This window comes from Hypanus sabinus, chromosome 20 (genome assembly GCF_030144855.1).
Source record: "Hypanus sabinus isolate sHypSab1 chromosome 20, sHypSab1.hap1, whole genome shotgun sequence".
NCBI lineage: Eukaryota > Metazoa > Chordata > Chondrichthyes > Myliobatiformes > Dasyatidae > Hypanus > Hypanus sabinus.
The window spans coordinates 2214299-2235211 of NC_082725.1; the positions used below are offsets into that span (position 1 = coordinate 2214299).

The 20913-nt window shown below is 47.0% G+C and overlaps 1 protein-coding gene across 6 annotated transcripts in view; it reads right to left on the bottom strand.

The window, feature by feature from the left end:
- cdk6 (cyclin dependent kinase 6) overlaps positions 1-20913 on the bottom strand; it is a 124683-nt gene that overhangs the window by 23433 nt on the left and 80337 nt on the right. For all 6 annotated transcript variants that reach the window (XM_059944955.1, XM_059944959.1, XM_059944956.1 and 3 more), the window contains exon 5: positions 2002-2111. In XM_059944955.1, the coding sequence (XP_059800938.1) occupies positions 2002-2111 (110 nt within the window). The remainder of the gene's footprint in view (positions 1-2001; positions 2112-20913) is intronic.

The following is a 20913-nucleotide window of genomic DNA, read 5'->3' on the forward strand; positions in this document are numbered from 1 at the left end:
AACAACTGCAGATACATACTGTCACCACTAGGGGACACATTGAACAACTGCAGATACATACTGTCACCACTAGGGGACACATTGAACAACTGCAGATACATGCAACAAACAAAAAATGCTGGAGGAGGCCAGGCAGCATCTATGGAGAAGAATAAACAGGTGACATTTTGGACCAGGACCCTTCTCCAAGACTGGAAAAAAAATGAGAAGACAGAGTAATGAGGTTGGGAGAGGGGAGAAATGATTGGTGTATCTGATAGGAGAGGGTAGAAGAACATGGAAGAAAGGGAAGAGGGAGGTGAAGGGCAGGTAAGAGAGAAGGTGAGAGGGAAACGGGAAAGGGGAATGGCTACCCAGACAGAATATAAGGTGTTGTTTTCCCAACCTGAGTGTGGCCTCATCATGGCAGGTGAGAAGGCCATGAGTTGACATGTCAGAATGGGAATGTGAAGTAAAATTGAAATGGATAGCCTCCGGGAGATCCCGCTTTACTGGCAGAAACAGTCTCCCAATCTATGGCGGGACTCACCGATACATAGGAGGCCACACTGATACAGAGAATGACCCCAATGGTCTCACCATAAGTGTCGCCCTACCTTGGAGGATTGTGTGGGGCCTTGAATGGTAGTGAGGGAGGAGGAGTGGCATTTATTTCACTTCAAGGAGCAGTATCAGTGGGGGGGGGGGGAATAGAGAATAGAGTCGCACAGAAAATGGAAAGTGGGAAAGAGGGAAAGATGTGCTTGGAGGTGGTATCCTGTAGAGATGGTATAAGTTATGGAGTGTTATGTGCTGGATGTGGAGGTCAATGGGGTGGTGAGGACAAAGGTGAGGCGGGGTGGCAGGAGGATGGGGTGAGGGCAGCGTTGATGGTGGAGGAAAGAAAGCCTTGCATTACACCTAAATAAGCAACTGCAGATACATTCTGTCACCACTAGGGGCACAGTGGACACTGCAGATGCATACTGTCACCACTAGGGGACACACCAAACAACTACAGATACATAAAATGCTGGAGGAACTCAGCAAGCCAGCAGTATTTATGGAAAAGAGTAAACAGTTGACATTTCGGACCAAGACCCTTCATCAGGACTGGAGAAAAAAATTTGTGATGTTAGAGCAAGAAAGTGGAGGGAGGGAAGCAAGAAGCAGATAAAGAGATAAGGTGGGAGAGGGAAATGGGAATGGGAATGGTGAGGAGGCAATAACTGAAAGTTCTAGAGATCTATGTTCACGCTATCAGGTTCAAGGCCAATGAGATGGGATATAAAGGTGTTGTTCCTTGAACCTGAGTGTGGCCTCATTGCAGCAGTAGAGAAGGCCATGGACTGATATGTTGGATATACATTCTATAACAACTGTGTGTGTGCGTGTGTGTGCGTGTGTGTGTGTGCGCGCGTGTGTGTGTGCGCGCGCGTGCGTGTGTGTGTGTGTGGGGGGGGGGCGTGTGTGTGTGTGCGTGCGTGCGTGTGTGTGTGCGTGCGTGTGTGTGTGTGTGTGGCGTGTGTGTGTGTGTGTGTGCGTGCGTGTGTGTGTGTGTGTGTGTGTGTGTGTGTGTGTGTGTGGCGTGTGTGTGTGTGTGTGTGCGTGCGTGCGTGTGTGTGTGTGTGTGTGTGTGTGTGTGTATACACACACATACTGTGGCCACTAGGAAACATACTACACAGTTACAGGTATAAAGTTATATAAAATACAAAAGGCATAGAAGCTAAGTTGCTAAGAAAATAACAATTATACAATCCAATCCAAAGCAACACACCCACTATAAATAAAAATAAATCTGATCTAATCTCTAGCCTAAGAGCTAATGACTGTTAGCTAAGGAAGGGTAGAAATTCACCAAAGGTCCACTTTCAGAAGCCAAATGGTAGATAGTATACTAAATGTTTGGCTTCCATGGTGGAGGGTGAACTCTCTCTTCCTGAAAATGAAAGGTCACGTGTATAGATCATATCTGACCGTTCTTGTGTCTAGAATAGATACAAAGTGTGGGACACTTACCGACGACGGAACATCTCTGCAAATATACAGCCAACACTCCATAGGTCAACTGGCGTTGCGTAACTTGACTGCAGCAAGACTTCCGGTGCCCGGTACCACAAAGTGACAACCTGCAAATTCAAAATATTTGCGTTAATGCAGCTCAGAGGAACGTACCAAATGCTATATACTTTTCACAATACTGCTTCCATAGACCTCCCATCAAGTCTGCTCCACCATTTCACCATGGCTGATTAATTATCCCTCTTAACCCCATTCTCCTGCCTTTTCCCTGCAACATTTTGACACCCTGATTAACAAAAATCTTTAAATACATCCCACGACTTGGCCTGTGGCAATGGATTCCACCTCATCTCTGTTCTAAATGGGCATCCTTCTATTCTGAGGCTGTGCCCGCCGGTCCTAGACTTCCACTATAGGAAATATCCTCCCTTCATCCCCTCATTCTTCTAAACTCCAGAGAGTACAGAGCCATTAAATGGGTCTGATACATTAACTCTTTCAGTCCCAGGATCATTCTAGTGAACTTCCTCTAGATTCTCTCCAATACCAGCACATCTTTCCCTAGATAAGGGGCCCAAAACTGCTCCCAATAACCCAAGTGAAGAGTAAGTTGAGCTCTGGAAGTGTGGTCTTATAAAGCTTATGTCTGGCCCTCTCAAAATCAATTAGCATAGTGTTCTATTTCAGCAACTGTCTCAGGTATTCAACACGTTTTCCAGCTCCACAGATTGTGTTTATAAAACTCATTGAACAAGGATATAAAACTGATACAAAATATTGCATTAGCAGTTTCTGATTGTGCAAAAACTGCACTTTTTCCCTAAGCAACACACACAAAATGCTGGAAATCCAGAGAAACACACACACACAATTTGTATTGGAATTCAGCAGGTCAGGAGGCAGCTGAGTTGAGTTTCAGGTCATGACCCTTCAACAGAACTGGGAGAATAAGAGACAGGGAAGAGGGGAAAAAGGACAACCTAGAAGGGGATGGACGAGACCAGGTGAGAAGGAAGTTAGATGGGCGGGGTAATGAAGTGAAAAGCTGGTACATGGAAAGGGCTGGAGAAAATGATTGGCTAGGTAAAGTAAATAAACAAGATGGCATTATATGTAGCATTGCTGCAAAGGTACAACTCTTACCTTCCTGGGTAAGCAGAAATGAAAAGGAGAGGACTCGGGGGTTTTCTGGTTTAACAGACTGTTGTTAATGCCCCAAGGTATTTCCGTGAATTGAAAAAGATGGCTTCATTTGCCCACAGTCTCATACAGATCAATTTAAATTTTACCAGTCAGTTATGTTACTTACGTTACTTTTATTCCCTTATATCATTCAAATTCTGACTGTTATTTTATTAAGACAAAAGTTAGCAGCTCCCAGATCCGATAAACATTTCACTTAGCTCCTGCGTTTATCAAAATAATTGTGCTTCTTTGTCAATTGTTCCGTCTCACTTCTCCCCTCTCCCACTGGGCTGTAGATTGAAAGCACGCACCACCAAGCTCATGGACAGGTTTCGAAGGTACTAAGATTGGAGTCTTAGCCTCACACTTCATTGCTTCCCGACACTGCACCATCTGCATTGTTCTACCGCAGCGCACTCTCTAATGACCTGATCCGTATGGGCAGTAATGCAAAGCAAACAGTTCCCCGTATCTCTCGATACTCATTATTAATGCAAAAATCATCTCAAAAAGTCTGCAGACAGGTACGACAAATCCACATCAGGAAAGGACAACAAATATTTTGATCCAGAGGGAGACAATGGCTCCGGTGTAAGGTGAAAACCCTCCCAGTGTGGAAAAGGGAATCAAGTGCAGGAAAATGTGTGGGCTGAGAGATGAAGGTTCTCAAAATTCTAAGTATTAAAAGATTGATTTTAATTGCAACATGTACATCAAAACGTTGAATGCGTTAGGTGTGAAATGCGTCATTTGTGTCAAGTCAAATTTGATTTGAAGCAACTGTGCTTGATAAATCCGAGTTATAGAACGCCACAGGGAATAGAACCTTCAGCCATATAGTCCACACCGAGTCTCCCATCGACCTGCGCCCCTCCTGTCCAAGCACCTAACCCAACCTCTGAAATCAAACTCGAGTCATTATCAATTCTGCTGGCATCTCGTTCCACACTCTCATGACCCTGAACCCATGAGCTCTAGATGTAGCCTCAGCCAACCTCAGTGGAAAAAGCCTGCTTGCATTGACCCTATCTATACCCTCATAATTTTGTATACCTCTATCAAATCTCCCTCAATCTTCTACGTTTCAGGGAATAAAGTCCTCATCTATTTAACCTTACTTTACTTTATTGACTTAACCTTGCCAATCATTTTCTCCAGCCCTTTCCATGTAACAGCTTCTCACTTCAACCACCCCCCCCCCCCCACCGCCACCCATCTAACTTCCTTCTCACCTGGTCTCACCTATCCCCTTCTAGCTTGTCTTCAAGTCTTGGCAACATCCTTGTAAATTTTCTCTGCACTCTGTCAAACTTATTCTCATCTTTTCTGTGGGTAGGTGACCAGAACTGCACATAATATTTGAATTAGGTTTTACTAATACCCTAAACTCCTGTACTCAGTGCTTTGATTTATGAAGGGCAATATGCTGAAAGCTCAGTTTATGACTCTTTCTACTTGTGGCACCACAAGGGATTATGGACCCGGGTTCGCAGTGGGTAGATGAAGCAGCGGTTGTGGGAAGCAGACAAGTTATTGAGCAGTGGTACATGTATTTGGCTGTAACAGAGGCTGCCTTTCCACTGAAGTGGTGAAATAACGAAATGTTATGAGGAAACACGGAGATGCAAGTGACATGAAAAGAAACACGCCTCATGGCAGACAGCCCATGGGTTTGTTACCAGGATGTACCCAAACAAAAACAACCTCCTGGACAAGAAGCTGACACTGAATGAAGGTCTTTGAAAGGCTCACAGGTAGTTACAACAAGCCAATGCAAGGTTGTTCATTACTTATTGCCTTCTTGTGGGGGAGCAAAAGCTGAGGTTTCTCATCACAAGCCAGGTCCTGTCCTCGTGTCCCTGACCGCTCGAGTGACTGCACCATATGAGCCCGCGTCAATGCTCTGGGTCAGTCCTGAAGTGGACGATAAAGCAGGCCATGGTAAAACAAACAGCAGGGTAGGTATACCTGGTCAACATGGTCAGCAATCACTTACGCCATATTACCAAAAGAGAATCCTTGTCCTCAGTTTGTGGGAATAAGTGCAACCTCGATGGTGTACATCACCAGTGAGACTAGAGCATTCTGAAGAATGCTAATATTAGGTGAAGAACAGGTAAGATGATACTGAAATGCTACAGAATGCGGAGTCCAAAATGAATCCAAACACTGAAGTAATTTAATGTCTGTCAATCAAACCAGCAGACTCGAGGACTGCTTCTGTACCATTAGCAGACGATTCAATAGACCGTGGTACAATAAAATGAACAAATAAACCAATTCCAAGCTAACAGACTGGTGCCGTGCTACATTCCTCAAGCTTTGAATGGATGAGTAGAGAATCAATGGCCCTTCTATAGTGACCCTGGATGTGAATCAATAGACAATAGACAGTAGGTGCAGGAGTAGGCCATTCGGCCCTTCTAGCCAGCACCGCCATTCACTGTGATCATGGCTGATTGTGGTGAACTATGTGCCTGTCGGGACACGCCCCTGCTGACTGCTCCTGTGGCTCCTCCCACAGGCCCCTGTATAAAGGAGACCTGCGGCCTGAAGATCGGCCTCAGTCTCCAGGACCTTGTATGATAGACACTCACTCCTGGTTCCTTCTTCCAGTCAATAAAAGCCGATATCTCGCCTACGTCTCAGTGTGAGTTATTGATGGTGCATCAATTTTATTGACTGGAAGTTTTAAAACATGGAACCCGTTTTGCGTCCGGACCGGTTGGATTTGGACCCTCAAGACCCTGACGCAGCTCTCGCTTTTGAACACTGGCTTGCATGCTTCCAATCGTACTTGGCGGAGCTTCGTGCGACTGAACCCGCCGTTATGCACAGAATCCTACTCTCGAGGGTCTCCTCCAAAGTTTACTCCTTTATCCGGGACCTGCCGACCTACGAAGGGGCACTGGACGCCCTCAAACGACAGTACCTGCGGCCGGTGAACACCGTCTACGCAAGACATCGCTTAGCTACCCGGCAACAGCGGCCTGGCGAATCGTGCGCTGAGTTTCTCCGAGCACTACAGACACTCGTCCGAGCTTGTGACTGCAAGACGCTCACGGCAGAACAGCATGCGGAGCTGCTGGTGCGAGACGCCTTTGTGACGGGACTGAGGTCAGTGTACATGCGCCAGCGACTGCTGGAGAACTCGGATCTTACCTTAAGCTCGGCGATAGAGAAGGCCAACGCTCTAGAAGCTGCGCGGCATAACGCCGACGCTGTCCAGTCGCGCGATTCCCCGCCGGTTTCGTGGACGCCTCAGACCCCGCCACCGCCGGCTCCCGGGAGCGAATTCGCCAACGCCGCCGCCAGTCGCGATTCCACGAGCTCCCCGACCCAGACCACGGCTGTGGCCCGTAAGAAACTCGTGCTTTGTTATTTCTGTGGCCAAAAGAAACATCCTCGACAACGCTGTCCAGCGCGAGAAGCGACCTGCTCCAGCTGCGGAAAGCGGGGCCACTTCGCCAAGGTCTGTAAGTCTCAACCTCGAGCGGAGTGCAGCGCTGCGGGTGAAACGTGGGGGCCGCCATCTTGCATGCCGGGATGTGGGCGGCCATCTTTGTCGGCGTCAGCATGCCCCGCCCCCGACCCTCCGATGCTTACCGGGTACCCCGGATGTGAGCGGCCATCTTTGTCGGCGTCAGCATGCCCCGCCCCCGACCCTCCGATGCTGACCGGGTACCCCGACGGCGATCCAACTCTGGCCACTGTGACTCTCGACCAAAGCGCCCCACACCAGCTTGCAAGATCCATGATGGACATCCAGGTGGAGGGGCATTGGACTGGATGCCTGTTTGACACGGGCAGCACTGGGAGTTTTATTCACCCGGACACAGTGCAACGCTGCGGACTTGCAACGCGGCCGGTCAGTCGGAGGTTCCATTTGGCCTCTGGGTCGCAGTCCGCAGACATCCGGGCGGGTTGTGTAGCGACTTTGGTGGTGCAAGGCACAGTATATCGGGACTTTGAACTGCTGGTCATGCCTAATCTGTGTGCACCTGTGCTATTGGGGCTGGACTTCCAGAGCCATCTCGAAAGTGTGACTATGGTATACGACGGGCCCCTCCCACCACTCACTGTCAAGAATCCTCAGTTTTGTGGGACTTCTTCACATACCCCGCTACTGACCACACACACACACGGACACACACATCCCATCCAGAACCAGGCCAACAGCTGCGCTACCGACACTTGCAGCCTCTCCACTCTCAAGATCCCTCCCCCACCGCTGTTCGCCAACCTGACCCCCGACTGTAAACCTGTGGCAACCAAAAGCAGGAGGTACAGCGCGGGGGACCGGGCCTTCATTCAGTCGGAGGTGCAGCGGCTGCTCAGGGAGGGGATCATTGAGCCGAGCACAAGCCCTTGGAGGGCCCAGGTGGTTGTTGTTCGGACTGGGCAGAAAAATAGGATGGTGGTGGACTATAGTCAAACCATCAATAGGTTTACGCAGCTTGACGCATACCCCCTACCCCGCATCGCGGATATGGTCAACCAGATTGCTCAGTATAAGGTGTACTCGACAATAGATCTGAAATCCGCTTATCACCAGCTCCCCATCTGCCCAGAGGACCGCCCCTACACCGCCTTCGAGGCGGGCGGCCGGCTCTATCACTTCCTGCGCGTCCCTTTCGGTGTCACGAATGGTGTCTCTGTCTTCCAGAGGGAAATGGACCGGATGGTGGACCAGTACCAACTGCAGGCCACATTTCCCTATCTGGATAACATCACCATCTGTGGTCATGACAGGCCAGATCACGATGCCAACCTCCAACGGTTTCTCCAAGTGGCCGCAGCTCTGAACCTTACTTATAACAGGGACAAGTGTGTTTTTGGTACCACCCGCCTTGCTATACTTGGGTATGTCGTGGAAAACGGGGTTATTGGGCCTGATCCCGAACGTATGCGCCCCCTGTTAGAGCTCCCTCTTCCCACCACTCTCAAGGCCCTCAGACGGTGCCTGGGGTTTTTTTCCTATTATGCCCAATGGGTCCCCCATTACGCAGACAAGGCTCGCCCCCTGGTCAAGTCTACCTCGTTTCCCCTCTCTGCTGAGGCCTGCGCGGCCTTCAACTGCATTAAAGCGGACATTGCCAAAGCTACGATGCATGCAGTGGACGAGACCGCTCCCTTCCAAGTGGAGTGTGATGCCTCCGATTTCGCTCTGGCTGCTACCCTTAATCAGGAAGGCAGACCAGTAGCATTCTTTTCTCGCACCCTCCAAGGCTCTGAAATTCGGCACTCCGCGGTGGAGAAAGAAGCCCAGGCCATAGTGGAGGCTGTTAGGCACTGGAGGCACTATCTTGCTGGCAAAAGATTCACTGTGCTGACCGACCAGCGCTCGGTTGCGTTCCTGTTCAGCAACCAACAGCGGGGCAAGATCAAAAATGATAAGATTTTGCGGTGGAGGATAGAACTCTCCACCTACACCTATGATATCCTGTACCGGCCTGGCAGACTCAATGAGCCCCCTGATGCCCTATCCCGGGGAACATGTGCTAGCACACAGCTCGACCAGCTGTACGCCCTTCATGCACAACTTTGCCATCCGGGGGTCACCCGATTTTACCATTTTGTGAAAGCTCGGAACCTGCCGTACTCCCTGGAGGACATCAGGACGATGACCAGGGACTGCCAAATTTGTGCCGAGTGCAAACCGCACTTCTACTGTCCTGACACGGCACAACTTGTCAAGGCCACCCGCCCTTTTGAACGCCTGAGTGTTGACTTTAAGGGCCCCCTTCCCTCCACTGACCGCAATGTCTATTTTCTCAGTGTTATTGACGAGTTCTCACGGTTCCCCTTTGCCATCCCCTGCCCCGACACCACTGCCACGTCCGTCATAAAAGCCCTGCGCCAGCTCTTCACTCTGTTCGGGTATCCCTGCTATATCCACAGTGATAGAGGGTCCTCCTTTATGAGTGAGGAGCTGCGCCAGTACTTGCTAGCTAGGGGCATTGCTACCAGTCGGACCACGAGTTATAATCCCCGGGGTAATGGCCAGGTAGAGCGGGAGAATGCCACAGTGTGGAAGGCCACACTTTTAGCCCTTAAGTCCAAAGGGTTGCCGGTCTCTTGATGGCAGGAGGTCCTCCCTGAGGCACTGCACTCTATCCGCTCTCTGTTATGTACGTCCACCAATGCCACCCCTCACGAACGCCTATTCTCTTTTCCCAGGAAGTCTGTCACTGGGACCACCCTACCAGTTTGGCTGACGTCCCCGGGGCCAGTGCTGCTCCGGAAACATGTGAGGAGCAATAAATACTCCCCGCTGGTGGAGAGGGTTCACCTTCTCCATGCGAACCCCCAGTATGCTTACGTGGTCTTGCCTGATGGGCGGGAGGACACGGTCTCCATCCGTGACCTGGCACCCGCAGGTGCAGCAGACCACTACCCTGAAGGCTCTCCGGTAACTGTGAACCCTGCACCAGAGGTGACACCGTACTCACCAGGCCCTACACAGACTCCTCACGACACTTGTATACCGGGCGTTTCGTACGCATTTATACCAGGCGCCTCGCACATGCATGAGGGATCACCGGCGCCTAGTGGGCAAGAACACGCGCAACCCCCGTCCCCTGTGCAATCGCCAATGTTGCCGGCACCTATGCGGTCACAGCCGGTGCTACGTAGATCGCAGCGACAGATTCGACCGCCTGATCGGCTTGACTTGTAAGAACCTTCGCTACATGAGGACTTTTTCAAACGAAGGGGGGGTGAATGTGGTGAACTATGTGCCTGTCGGGACACGCCCCTGCTGACTGCTCCTGTGGCTCCTCCCACAGGCCCCTGTATAAAGGAGACCTGCGGCCTGAAGATCGGCCTCAGTCTCCAGGACCTTGTATGATAGACACTCACTCCTGGTTCCTTCTTCCAGTCAATAAAAGCCGATATCTCGCCTACGTCTCAGTGTGAGTTATTGATGGTGCATCACTGATCATACACAATCAGTACCCCATTCCTGCCTTCACCCCATATCCCTTGACCCCGCAATCTATAGGAGCTCTATCTAACTCTCTCTGAATGTATCCAGAGACTTGGCCTCCACTGCCTTCTGGGGCAGAGCATTCCACATATCCACCACTCTCTGGGTGAAAATGTTTTTTCGCATCTCTGTTCTAAATGGCCTACCCCTTATTCTTAAACTGTGGCCTCTAGTTCTGGACTCACCCATCAGCAGGAACATGCTTCCTGCCTCCAGTGTGTCCAATCCCTTAATAATTTTCGCATGAATCGAGCCTTGAGCTCAGTCCAGCTGGCCGGTGGCCGCCCGTACACTATCACAGCATTTAAGCCAGGGGCTCCAACCTTGATTATGCCATGGACCACTATCATTACTCAAAGGGTCCGTGCATCCTAGGTTTGGAACCTCTGATTTAAGGGAAGGTGGGGTTTTGAATTTATTTTCTTAACTATTCACTGTTTCCAATAAAATGTTGAGGTTCCTCTGCGTGACTAAGGGGGCATTTCCAAACCCTCCTTTTCAAAATGTCTGTAGAGCACAAGCATCTTTTGATTCAGAGGGATAGTATGGACTCGATGGACTGATTGCTCTTATGTCTTATGGTCTCTAAATCTCTGCTGAGATGGACAATTAACATTTCACGCTGAGCAAAACACTGTAACAAAACACTGAGCACGTGATCATCTCCCCTGCAAAATTAGCATCCTGCTATGTTACGTTGCCAAAAGGTGTCAAGCATTGATATTTGAAACCCTGAGAAAATGCTTTCGGTATCCAAAACAACTATGTGACTATTGAAAGTAATCGACCCCATAAAACATGTGATCTTCCGGCTGCCAGAGCACAGACAGCAGCCTGGGAAAATCAAAGCAACAAATTAATTCTATTTAAAGCCCTTATCAATTTATCCTACAAGTAGATATTTTTTCATGGAAAAAATAAAGTCTACTATGGAGTAGTGTCAGCCTAGTGAGTAATACTGGAGTTGAGTTATTGATGTGACCTCAATAAGGTGTTAAGAAACTTGGCACAGGCACCTCACCTCTCGTTTGTACCTATTTTAAATCTGAGGGATGAAGACAATGAGTTCATTTTAATTTCTCTTCCCAGATTTGCTCAGAACAGATTTTGGTGTGGGAGGTATTTTCCAGCTGAACATATTAGATTGGAATTGGGATTGGGTTAGGATCACATGTACTGAGAGACAGTGAAAAACTTCTTACATATTGTTCATTACACAGTACATTGTAGTGGTGTGCTACATGCAGCACTAAAATTACAACACGGAGTCGGTAACTGCAGTCGAAGGAAAAACTTTATTCGAAATCTTCAGTCTCACTTTTAAGCCTCTCTCAACCTGCCCCCCGTGGCGCAGAGGCTCCAAAGCCTTGTGCTCGCAAACCCCCGTAGGCTATCTAATTGTGAGCCGGTTCGGATGTGCCAGGAAATGGGTCGCCACAACATCAAGGTAGACCAAGGTAAAACAATATCAGGGAAAAAATGTAGTGCAGGCAGGGAATAAGGTGCAAGGTCATATTGAGGTTTTAATGTGCTGGGGAGCTATTTAATATTCTTACAACAATGGGGTAGAAGCTGTCCTTGAGTCTGGTGGGAGATGCTTCCATATTTTCTGCTTGATGTGAGTGCCTGGGGTGAGTGAATGCTGGCTGCTTTGCTGAGGTAGCGAGAAGTATTGACAGAGTCCATGGAGGAGATGATTTCCATGATGTCCACAGCTTTTCTTCAGTCATGTGCTGAACATTTGCCATCTCAAAAAAAAATCTTTTATAAAATCTTCTAAGACTGAGATTTTACTTTCCTTGTCCCTCTTGTTTTCTATTTCTCTGGGGTCTCAGAATTATTGGCAGTCTGAGAATACAGTAAATTTCCCCAAAAGGGGCAAGGGGGCAAGATATCATTACCAAAGTTCTAGCACCTTCTTAGCCTCCCGATCAGGGTCAGGTGAAGCCAAGTGAGCAGGCGGTGGATGGTCGTATGAGCAGCCAGTGCAGATCACAAGCCCGACTTCTGCGACCACAGGCACCAGAGGCAATCTCAGAAGAGTATTGATAATTACGGGGGGGGGGGGGGGGGGGGGGTCACCTGTCTTGTAAAGGCACTGTCCAGGAGGCAATGGCAAGCCACTTGTGTAGAAGAAATTGCCAGGAACAATAATGGTTAAAGACCATGATTCACCTACATCTTACGACACGGAGTATGATGAAAGAGTACTTTTCAGGGCGGGCAAGCAGGGAGTCTTTGAGGTGCCCTGCTGGCTTGTGCTGGACAGTTTGACATGCTTGCTTTTTCAAATGCAGTGACTCAGTGGGTAGAAACTAAACAGATCAAGGAATGTAAATCAAAACATAACAAGTCTTCACAGCAAGAAATTCTGCAGATGCTGGAAATTCAGGGTAACACCCACACAATGCTGGAGGAACTCAGCAGACCAGGCAACATCTATAGAAGAGTGCTGTCAACATCTCAGCCCAAAGCATTGACTGTTTACTATTTTCCATAGATGCTGCCTGGCCTGCAGGGTTCCTCTAGCATTTTGTGTGTGTTGCATGGATTTCCAACATCTGCAGATTTTCTCTTGTTTGTGAGGAACTCAGCAGGTCAGGCTAACAAGCAGATGATGTTTCAAGCTGATACCCTTCATCAGAACACAGCAATCAGGAGTTAAACCCTTTAATGAATGACATTTTGCTAATTTGCTTAAATTCCTGCGGTGACAGAAAATGAAGCATTTACAGAGGTCACTTTTCCACAAATTTGTCTGCTCAGTGATGGTATGAGACCAGGTTAAATAACACGATATCAAGTGTAAATGTTGCTTTGTAAATAATGGGTTCTTTCACTCAGTAAGTTCTCATGTTTGAGGGCAGTGAAGGAGACTGAAGGATGAACAGATAAGAGCAATCATACTGGCTGCCAATAAATAGCAGATTAAAGAGCTGAAGATAGTCTGATTAAATGGCGCATTCTTCACATTCTTCTCTGGTGAGAAAGTTGTCCCAGATAGCTAGATTCAGGCAGCTTCACAGTGCAGCAGACATTTAACACTACTGAGAAACCATCAGATTATAGGTTGCTCTATTTCCAGAGGACCCTGAATCTACACCACCCCCACATCAGCCTTTACCGTCCTTGGCTTTTCTAATTAAAAGCACTAAGAGAGTGTTGAATGCACAAGTCCTGGCACTGCGCCAGCGTTTACTTTCTCCCTGTGTGGGTAAAAGCCCTTTGATGGTTGGCCCTCCTGTTCTCAGCTGGAGCTGCCTATGACCCTGCGCTTCTGACTCCATGTAACCAGTCAGACACTAACAAAACACAAGAACCTGAGGGACATGCTCCGTAATGTTTACTTTCCCATTGAGAGGAATTCCTAAATTCAAAATGAATGGTCCAACTAGAAAATCAGTGGGATGAACCAGCTAAAATACCTGATAGAGCAAAGCAAATGAAGCTGCATTATGAAGACAAACAGTGGAGAAATCTGCTCTGTTCAAGAGTGTAAAAACAGAGCACAGCAAGCGTGACTCTAAGGAATGTAAGCGGGGGCCTCGCCTATGAACAAAGAGAGCTCAGTACGCTCTTCCCCACCACCCTGCTACCACATCCGAACTTCGTTAGTGGAAAATTCCTGAGAAATGCTGTAATTTTTGCCACTCCCCCTCCCCAATACAGTCAAGATAGTAAAGCCCAGATGACATTGACCCAATTCTTGTTGAATTGGCCCATTGCCCAGCTTGGTAAATAATTACAGTACCAGTGGGAAAAATGTCCACTCCCTGGCAATTGACAAGGTCTGGCAGGAAATACCACATTGATCTATCATGCATTCTCTAACTATTTTGCGTGCCCGTAGGCCAGTCTATTGCAAGTTGCTACACTCCATCTGTGCGGTGCTGAGGAGAGTTTTGCCGTTCAATTGGGAAGTGAATGTGGCAAAGTCTCACATGTTGGGTACATTCGAGGTGACAGGCACATTTCGTTACTTCAGATAAAACCAATCAATCATAAAAAAGGACTAATTAGAACTACCAAAATAATTAGCTCTAAACTATTTCCATTTTTATCTGTCAGGAAGCTTGGATCATTTAAAATCCACTTCCTAACAATAGTTGAAGCAATTTCCATGAGAGGTGGAAATGTTAAATACAGTTTTAATAATCCTCATGACATTGAAGGTCCAAATGACTTCATAATCCAAAACTGACATGAATAATAGCTCTGTGTGAGAGAGTGAGAGAGAGAGTGAGAGTGAGAGAGAGAGAGAGAGAGAAAGAGTGTGAGTGTGAGAAAGAGTGTGAGAGTGAGTGTGAGTGTGTGTGTGAGAGAGAGAGAGAGAGAGACTGACTGACTGACTCTGTGTCTAAGTAGATGTGCAATTGTTGTGACCTGTTCAAAAACCAGCAGGAGATCAGATAGCAAGGAGGGTGTCTGAATGGTCTGGGTAATAGACAATAGACAGTAGGTGCAAGTGTAGGCCATTCGGCCCTTCTAGCCAGCACCGCCATTCACTGTGATCATGGCTGATCATATACAACCAGTAACCCATTCCTGCCCTCTCCCCATATCCCTTGACCCCGCTATCTTTCAACCTATGACAGCCCTGCTATTCCGGGAATTAACCTTGTGAACCTACGCTGCATTCCCTCAATAGCAAGAATGTCCTCCCTCAAATTTGGAGACCAAAACTGCACACAATACTCCAGGTGGGGTCTCACCAGGGTCCTGTACAGCTGCAGAAAGACCTCTTTACTCCTATACTTAATTCCTCTTGTTATAAAAGCCAGCATGCCATTAGCTTTCTTCACTGCCTGCTGTACCTGCATGCTTACTTTCATTGACTGTTGTACAAAAACACCTAGATCTCGTTGTACTTCCCCTTTGTGGCATCAGCAAATTTGCTAATGTTACTTTTAATCCCTTCATCTAAATCATTAATGTATATTGTAAACAGCTGCGGTCCCAGCACCGAACCTTGCGGTACCCCACTGGTCACAGCCTGCCATTCCGAAAGGGATCCGTTAATCACTACTCTTTGTTTCCTGTCAGCCAGCCAATTTTCAATCCATGTCAGCACTCTGCCCCCAATACCATGTGCCCTAATTTTGCCCACTAATCTCCTATGTGGGACTTTATCAAAAGCTTTCTGGAAGTTCAGGTACACTACATCCACTGGCTCTCCCTTGTCCATTTTCATAGTTACATCCTCAAAAAACTCCAGAAGATTAGTCAAGCATGATTTTCCCTTCATAAATCCATGCTGACTCGGTAATAAGAGTCCTATGGTGCATTTGGGCCTCATGAAGTCGAGGAAGGTGCAGGCACCGTAACTGAAGAAATTTTTGGAATTCTCATAGCTAACCTCTGGTTACCAAAGAAGATTGGAATATTTCACAAAAAGTCATTAACAGTTCGAATACAGATCAATTATCAACTTTATTCGCCATATACATTTAGATGTGTTAGGAATTTACCGTGTTGTGTTGGTCAGAGCACTGCACGCAACAAAAAACGATTCAACCATTTTATTGATTAGCTCATACACACACACTGATTGTATGTACATTAAATGAGACTAGGTACAGGAGTTATCTGCACATAACTGATAAAGTGATAAAGTGGCAAGCCGAATTCCTCTCGGCAGAAGGAGGGCACACGAAAATACAGTAGGACAGTGAAAGTCAGTGTGGTACGAGTGTCAGGGTAACGTGGGAGTCCATAGGGGAATAAATGGTGCCGAGGGGCTGAGGTGGTGGTGGGCTCAATAATGGGTGGGGGTGTTGGATGCCGCATAGCTTCTTCCCTGACGAGGGTGGGACAAACTGTTGGTGAGCTGGGTGAGTGGCGTCCTTCATGAACGGATGGAGACAGTACTGCTTGCTGATTCTGTGCCTACTGATTTTAAAAATCCCTCTGGAAAGGACAGAGACTTTGAAAGGAAAGTAATTAATGCTCACTAGAGAAGCTCAACAACAGTTCCAACAGAACTGGCTGGGTTTGAAGAGAATTATCCTAGTGCCCAATCCCTTCAGAGCAATTAATTGTGCATGGAATATCTTAAGGAATTTGTAAGAGATATGATTAGGTGTTGTGTAATCTAAGCTTTGCTTCTTTACACAGTCTTCAATAGCTAAATAGTGCAGTTCAGTTCAAAAGACCTCTGAGTGAAATCAACTCTGCTTGTGTGAATTTGGTTAGTTGCTATGGGTACCTGCCTCAGTTATACAGCAGCCGACTGTTGTATGGGGGAATGTGGGAACTCAGCAGGGCAAAAGGGTAAGGAACTAACAAGACATCTATTACTGATCAAAAATTGTTTCTGCCACCAGGTCTTCTAACCAGCGTCAGGAGCTGGAAAGATTCAATTACAGTTTTGCAGAAGTTTTGAGTTGCTTGCTGAATGGTGCCGCTGTTTTTACATTCACCCTGGTCTTCCCCCACATTATGACATACTGGTTAGCAAGTTAATTGGTCACACGGTGAAGACTCGATGGGCTAGAAGGATCTGTTAGGGTCTGTAAACAATACAATTCATATTGCAGGCTTTTAACAACCTATAAAGGAATTGAGGCTCTAGCCATTTTGCCCCAATGGCATTGTCATCTTCAGTAAGGAATACCTAATGACTTAGTAGCTTTTGTGATACAAACATTCTTCAAGTCACTTTTTACTGTCATTTTGACCATAACTGTTGATACAGTATACAGTAAAAATGAGACAACACTTTTCAGGACCATAGTGCTACGTAAACAATACAAAAACTACACTGAACTATGTAAAACAACACAAAAACTACACTAGACTACAGACTAACCCAGGACTGCATGAAGTACACAGAACAGTGCAGGCATTACAATAAATAATAAACAAGACAATAGGCACAGCAGAGGTCAGTAAGTTGATAGTCTAATGGCTTTGGGGGGAGGGGGGGGGAATCTTACATAAATTAACAGCTGATTGGCGGCGTCTGGGATTCAGACCGTTTCTTTACTCCCACCGAGTATTTTGTTGCCACAGGTTAGTCCAATTTAATGTCCATTGGAGAGCAGAGTGGATGGGAGAGCCGGCCAGCTAGGGCTTGTTTTTTCCTGGCACGGACTCCTGCCCGCTCACCTTGCTTCCTCGCACACCGCTAAGACGGCCCCACCTCCGGCCACCGGCATCAGGCGGCTCCAAGGACTGTGGGCCCGGTCCCCTCAGCAAGCCAAGGTCACGCAATCTAACCAGCAGATTTTCATGAAGATTTTTGGGCGATCTCTAAAGTCAAGAATGAGGTATACACAGGAGGCGACACATCATGTCCGCTCTGCTATTCTGTCATGGGTGATTTATTGGCGCTCAATGCCAGTCGCCTGCATTTTCACCCTAACTTTCACCTACCACACTTTATAAAGTGTTACAAGAGCTACAGAGAGGAAGAGGCACAGTGAGAACAGAGAGAAGAGCAAACTCTACTCTAACAATAACTCTGCAAACTGCTTTTGCCTGCCTGTTTTATTCAAGCTAATAGGAACTTTAAGAAATAGAAAGTAGAAATTAAATAGAAATTTTAAGAGGAATAGACGGAGCGGACAGCCAGTGCCTCTTCCCCAGGGCACCACTGCTCAATACATGAGGACATGGCTTTAAGGTAAGGGGAGGGAAGTTCAAGGGGGATATTAGAGGAAGGCTTTTCACTCAGAGTGGTTGGTGCGTGGAATGCACTGCCTGAGTCAGTGATGGAGGCAAATACACTAGTGAAACTATTAGACAGGTATATGGAGGAATTTAAGGCGGGGGGGATAGATGGGAGGCAGGGTTTAAGGGTCGGCACAACATTGTGGGCCGAAGGGCCTGTACTGTGCTGTACTATTCTATATTCTATGAAACAGATGATAGAAGAATGGAGGGCTGCCTAGAAGGAAAGGGTTAGATTGGCAAAAAGGTTGGTGTGATATTGTGTGCCGATGGGCATGTATTGCTACTTTTATACAAGTTAGGTAAACCTTTCCGCCAAAGAGCTGGCTGTCAGTACTTGAGATGAAATGCTGAGGGCATATTGCAGTATTGTTCAGCCTACACAAAGGTGATATCAAATGGCACATTCCAACCCTGTTTGAAAGCAATGAACCAGAGAGACACATTTTCTTTCCTACTAAGATCCACAGATAACTTGTTCCCACACCCGCTTGTTCTATTTTTTAAAAATTGGTGACAGGTTAACTCTGAGAGAACATTACAGCACAGAACAGACCTTTTGGCCCACATGAGGTAGCAGCAGAATTCAGGGGTGCTTTTCCATTCCATCATGACCTATAACCTTATTTCCCCTATAAACTTTGATGTTTTGATTAATCAAGAATCTATCAACCTCTTCCTTATATACCCAATGGCCTGATCTCCACAGCCAACTGTGGCTACGAGTCCCACAGATTCACCACCCTCTAAAGAAATTCCTCCTCATCTCTGCTCTAATTGGTTCATTAGTGCTGTGGTAAAACAAAAGAGCTTTTTACACATTTGCTTTGCATGCATTCCCCTGGCCTGTTTGTGATCTGTTACTGTTGTGAAATTGTGAGGTTGTTTTGCAGTACACTGAAACACACAGAACATAGAAGTCTACAGCACATTACAGGCCCTTTGGCCCACGATGTGCCGACCGTGTAACCTACTCTAGAAACTACCTGGAATTACTCTATCGCATAGCCATCTGTTTTTCTAAACTGCACGTACCTATCTAAGAGTCTCTTAAAGAATCCTATTATATCCGCCTCCACCACCATCGCTGGCAGTGCATTCCATGCACTCACCACTCTCTATGTAAAAAACTTACCTCTTACATCCCCCTTGTACCTGCTTCCATGCTAAAACTATGCCTGAGTTAGCCATTTCGGCTCTGGGAAAAAGCCTCTGGCTATCCCCACGATCAATCCCTCTCCTCTGAACCTCCATCACTCCAAGCAAAATAGGCCAAATTCACTCAAGCTATTCTCACAAGGTATGCTCCCAATCCAATCCTTGTAGATCTCCTCTACACTCACTCTACAGTACCCACATTCTTCCTGTAGTGAGGCGACTAGAACGGAACACAATACTCCAAAAGTGGGTTCTAACTAGAGGCAACATTACCTCGCGGGTCTTGAACTCAATCCTATGGTAGATGAAGGCCATCACAGCACACGCAGCAGCTTTGAGCGTCCTATGGTCACGGACCCAAAGATCTCTCTGATCCTCCACACTGCCAAGAGTCTTACATTAATTTTATATTCTGTCTTCAAATTTGACCAACTGAAATGAACTCCATCTTCCACTTCTGTGCCCTATCAACGTCCCGCTGGAACCTCTGACAACCCTCCACACTATCCACAACACCCCCAGCCTTTGTGTCATCAGCAAACTTACTAACCCACCCTTCTACCCCCACATCCAGGTCATTTATAATGATCACAAAGAAGAGGGGTTCAAGAACAGATTCCTGCGGAACACAAAAATATTACCATAAGTCACAAAAGGAAATGTTTTTTAAAAACTGATGTAAAAAGGGAGCAAAGCAGTGAGTTGGTGTTCATGGTCGATGGAGTATTTATGACCTGAAAGGCCCCGTGTCTTTCTCTGAATTTGTATATGGTTGGGGCATTACCAATGTTACCTTTAGCAAACATCTACATTTGTATCCTATTTGGCCACAAACATGCACTTTGCTTTTTGCTGGAAGCACCATATACCACTCACCCAGTATTCTACGATGACCTTACCTTTCTCTGGCATATCTTGACTTTGCATACATTTCCCCTTTGCTTAAAAACTAGATTAGAGTTTGAAAGCTGGTTATCAGCTTTGTCCTCTGCTCCGTCATCCTGACTTATCCACCTTTTGCACTCTGCTCCTGTCATCTTGTTAAAGATGCACACTCATCCCTTTCTAGAGAATTTAGGAGATTGGCCCCACAGATCAGTCAGAGGCAGGTTTATTATCACTGACATATGTTGTGAAATTTGTTGTCTTGCAGCAGTAGTACATTGCAATACATATGAACTAAAAGATGAAATATTAGATAGATAGTGAGGTAGTGTTTGTGGCTTCATTATCCATTCAGAAATCTGATGGTGAAGGGGTAGGAGCTGTCCTGAAAAAACATTCCATGTGTGTCTTCAGGCTCCTTTACCTTCTTGTTGATGGTAGTGATAAAAAGGTCATGCCCTGGGTGATGGGGTTCTCATTGATGGCTGTTGTCTTTCTGGTCCTTGATACTGGTGGGGGCTAGTGCCCATGATGGAGCTGGCTGAGGTTACAACCCTCGGCAGCTTTTTTTGATCCTGTCCATACCAGGCGGTACATCTGCAGAAATTCACACAAGTCAGGATAGGCCTCTCAGTGACGGATCGTCTCAAAACATCCCTTTGCAAGGCACGAATTACCAGTTCATACTGGAAACTGGTTCTGATCTGGATCACTGAAGGCTACATAACTGATCATGCATTGAAATTACAGAGTATCAGCTTAGCTCGCTGTCTTCTTAGATATCAATTACGCTGTGCTGTGCTGCGCTGCTGGCGGATCACAGACTCGGTGAAAGACCTCCTTTGATTTGCCCAAAACCTGTTGGTCTGCCAGCATGCCGAGATGTCCAAGGAGGAATGCTGTCGTTTCAGGTTCCAGGAGGCCGTGCTAAAGCTTACTGTAGCCACTACTAGGACTGGGTGGGGAAGGACCAGGGTGTGGGGTACTTCCACTCAATTATTGTAAGAGTGGATCATCTCAGA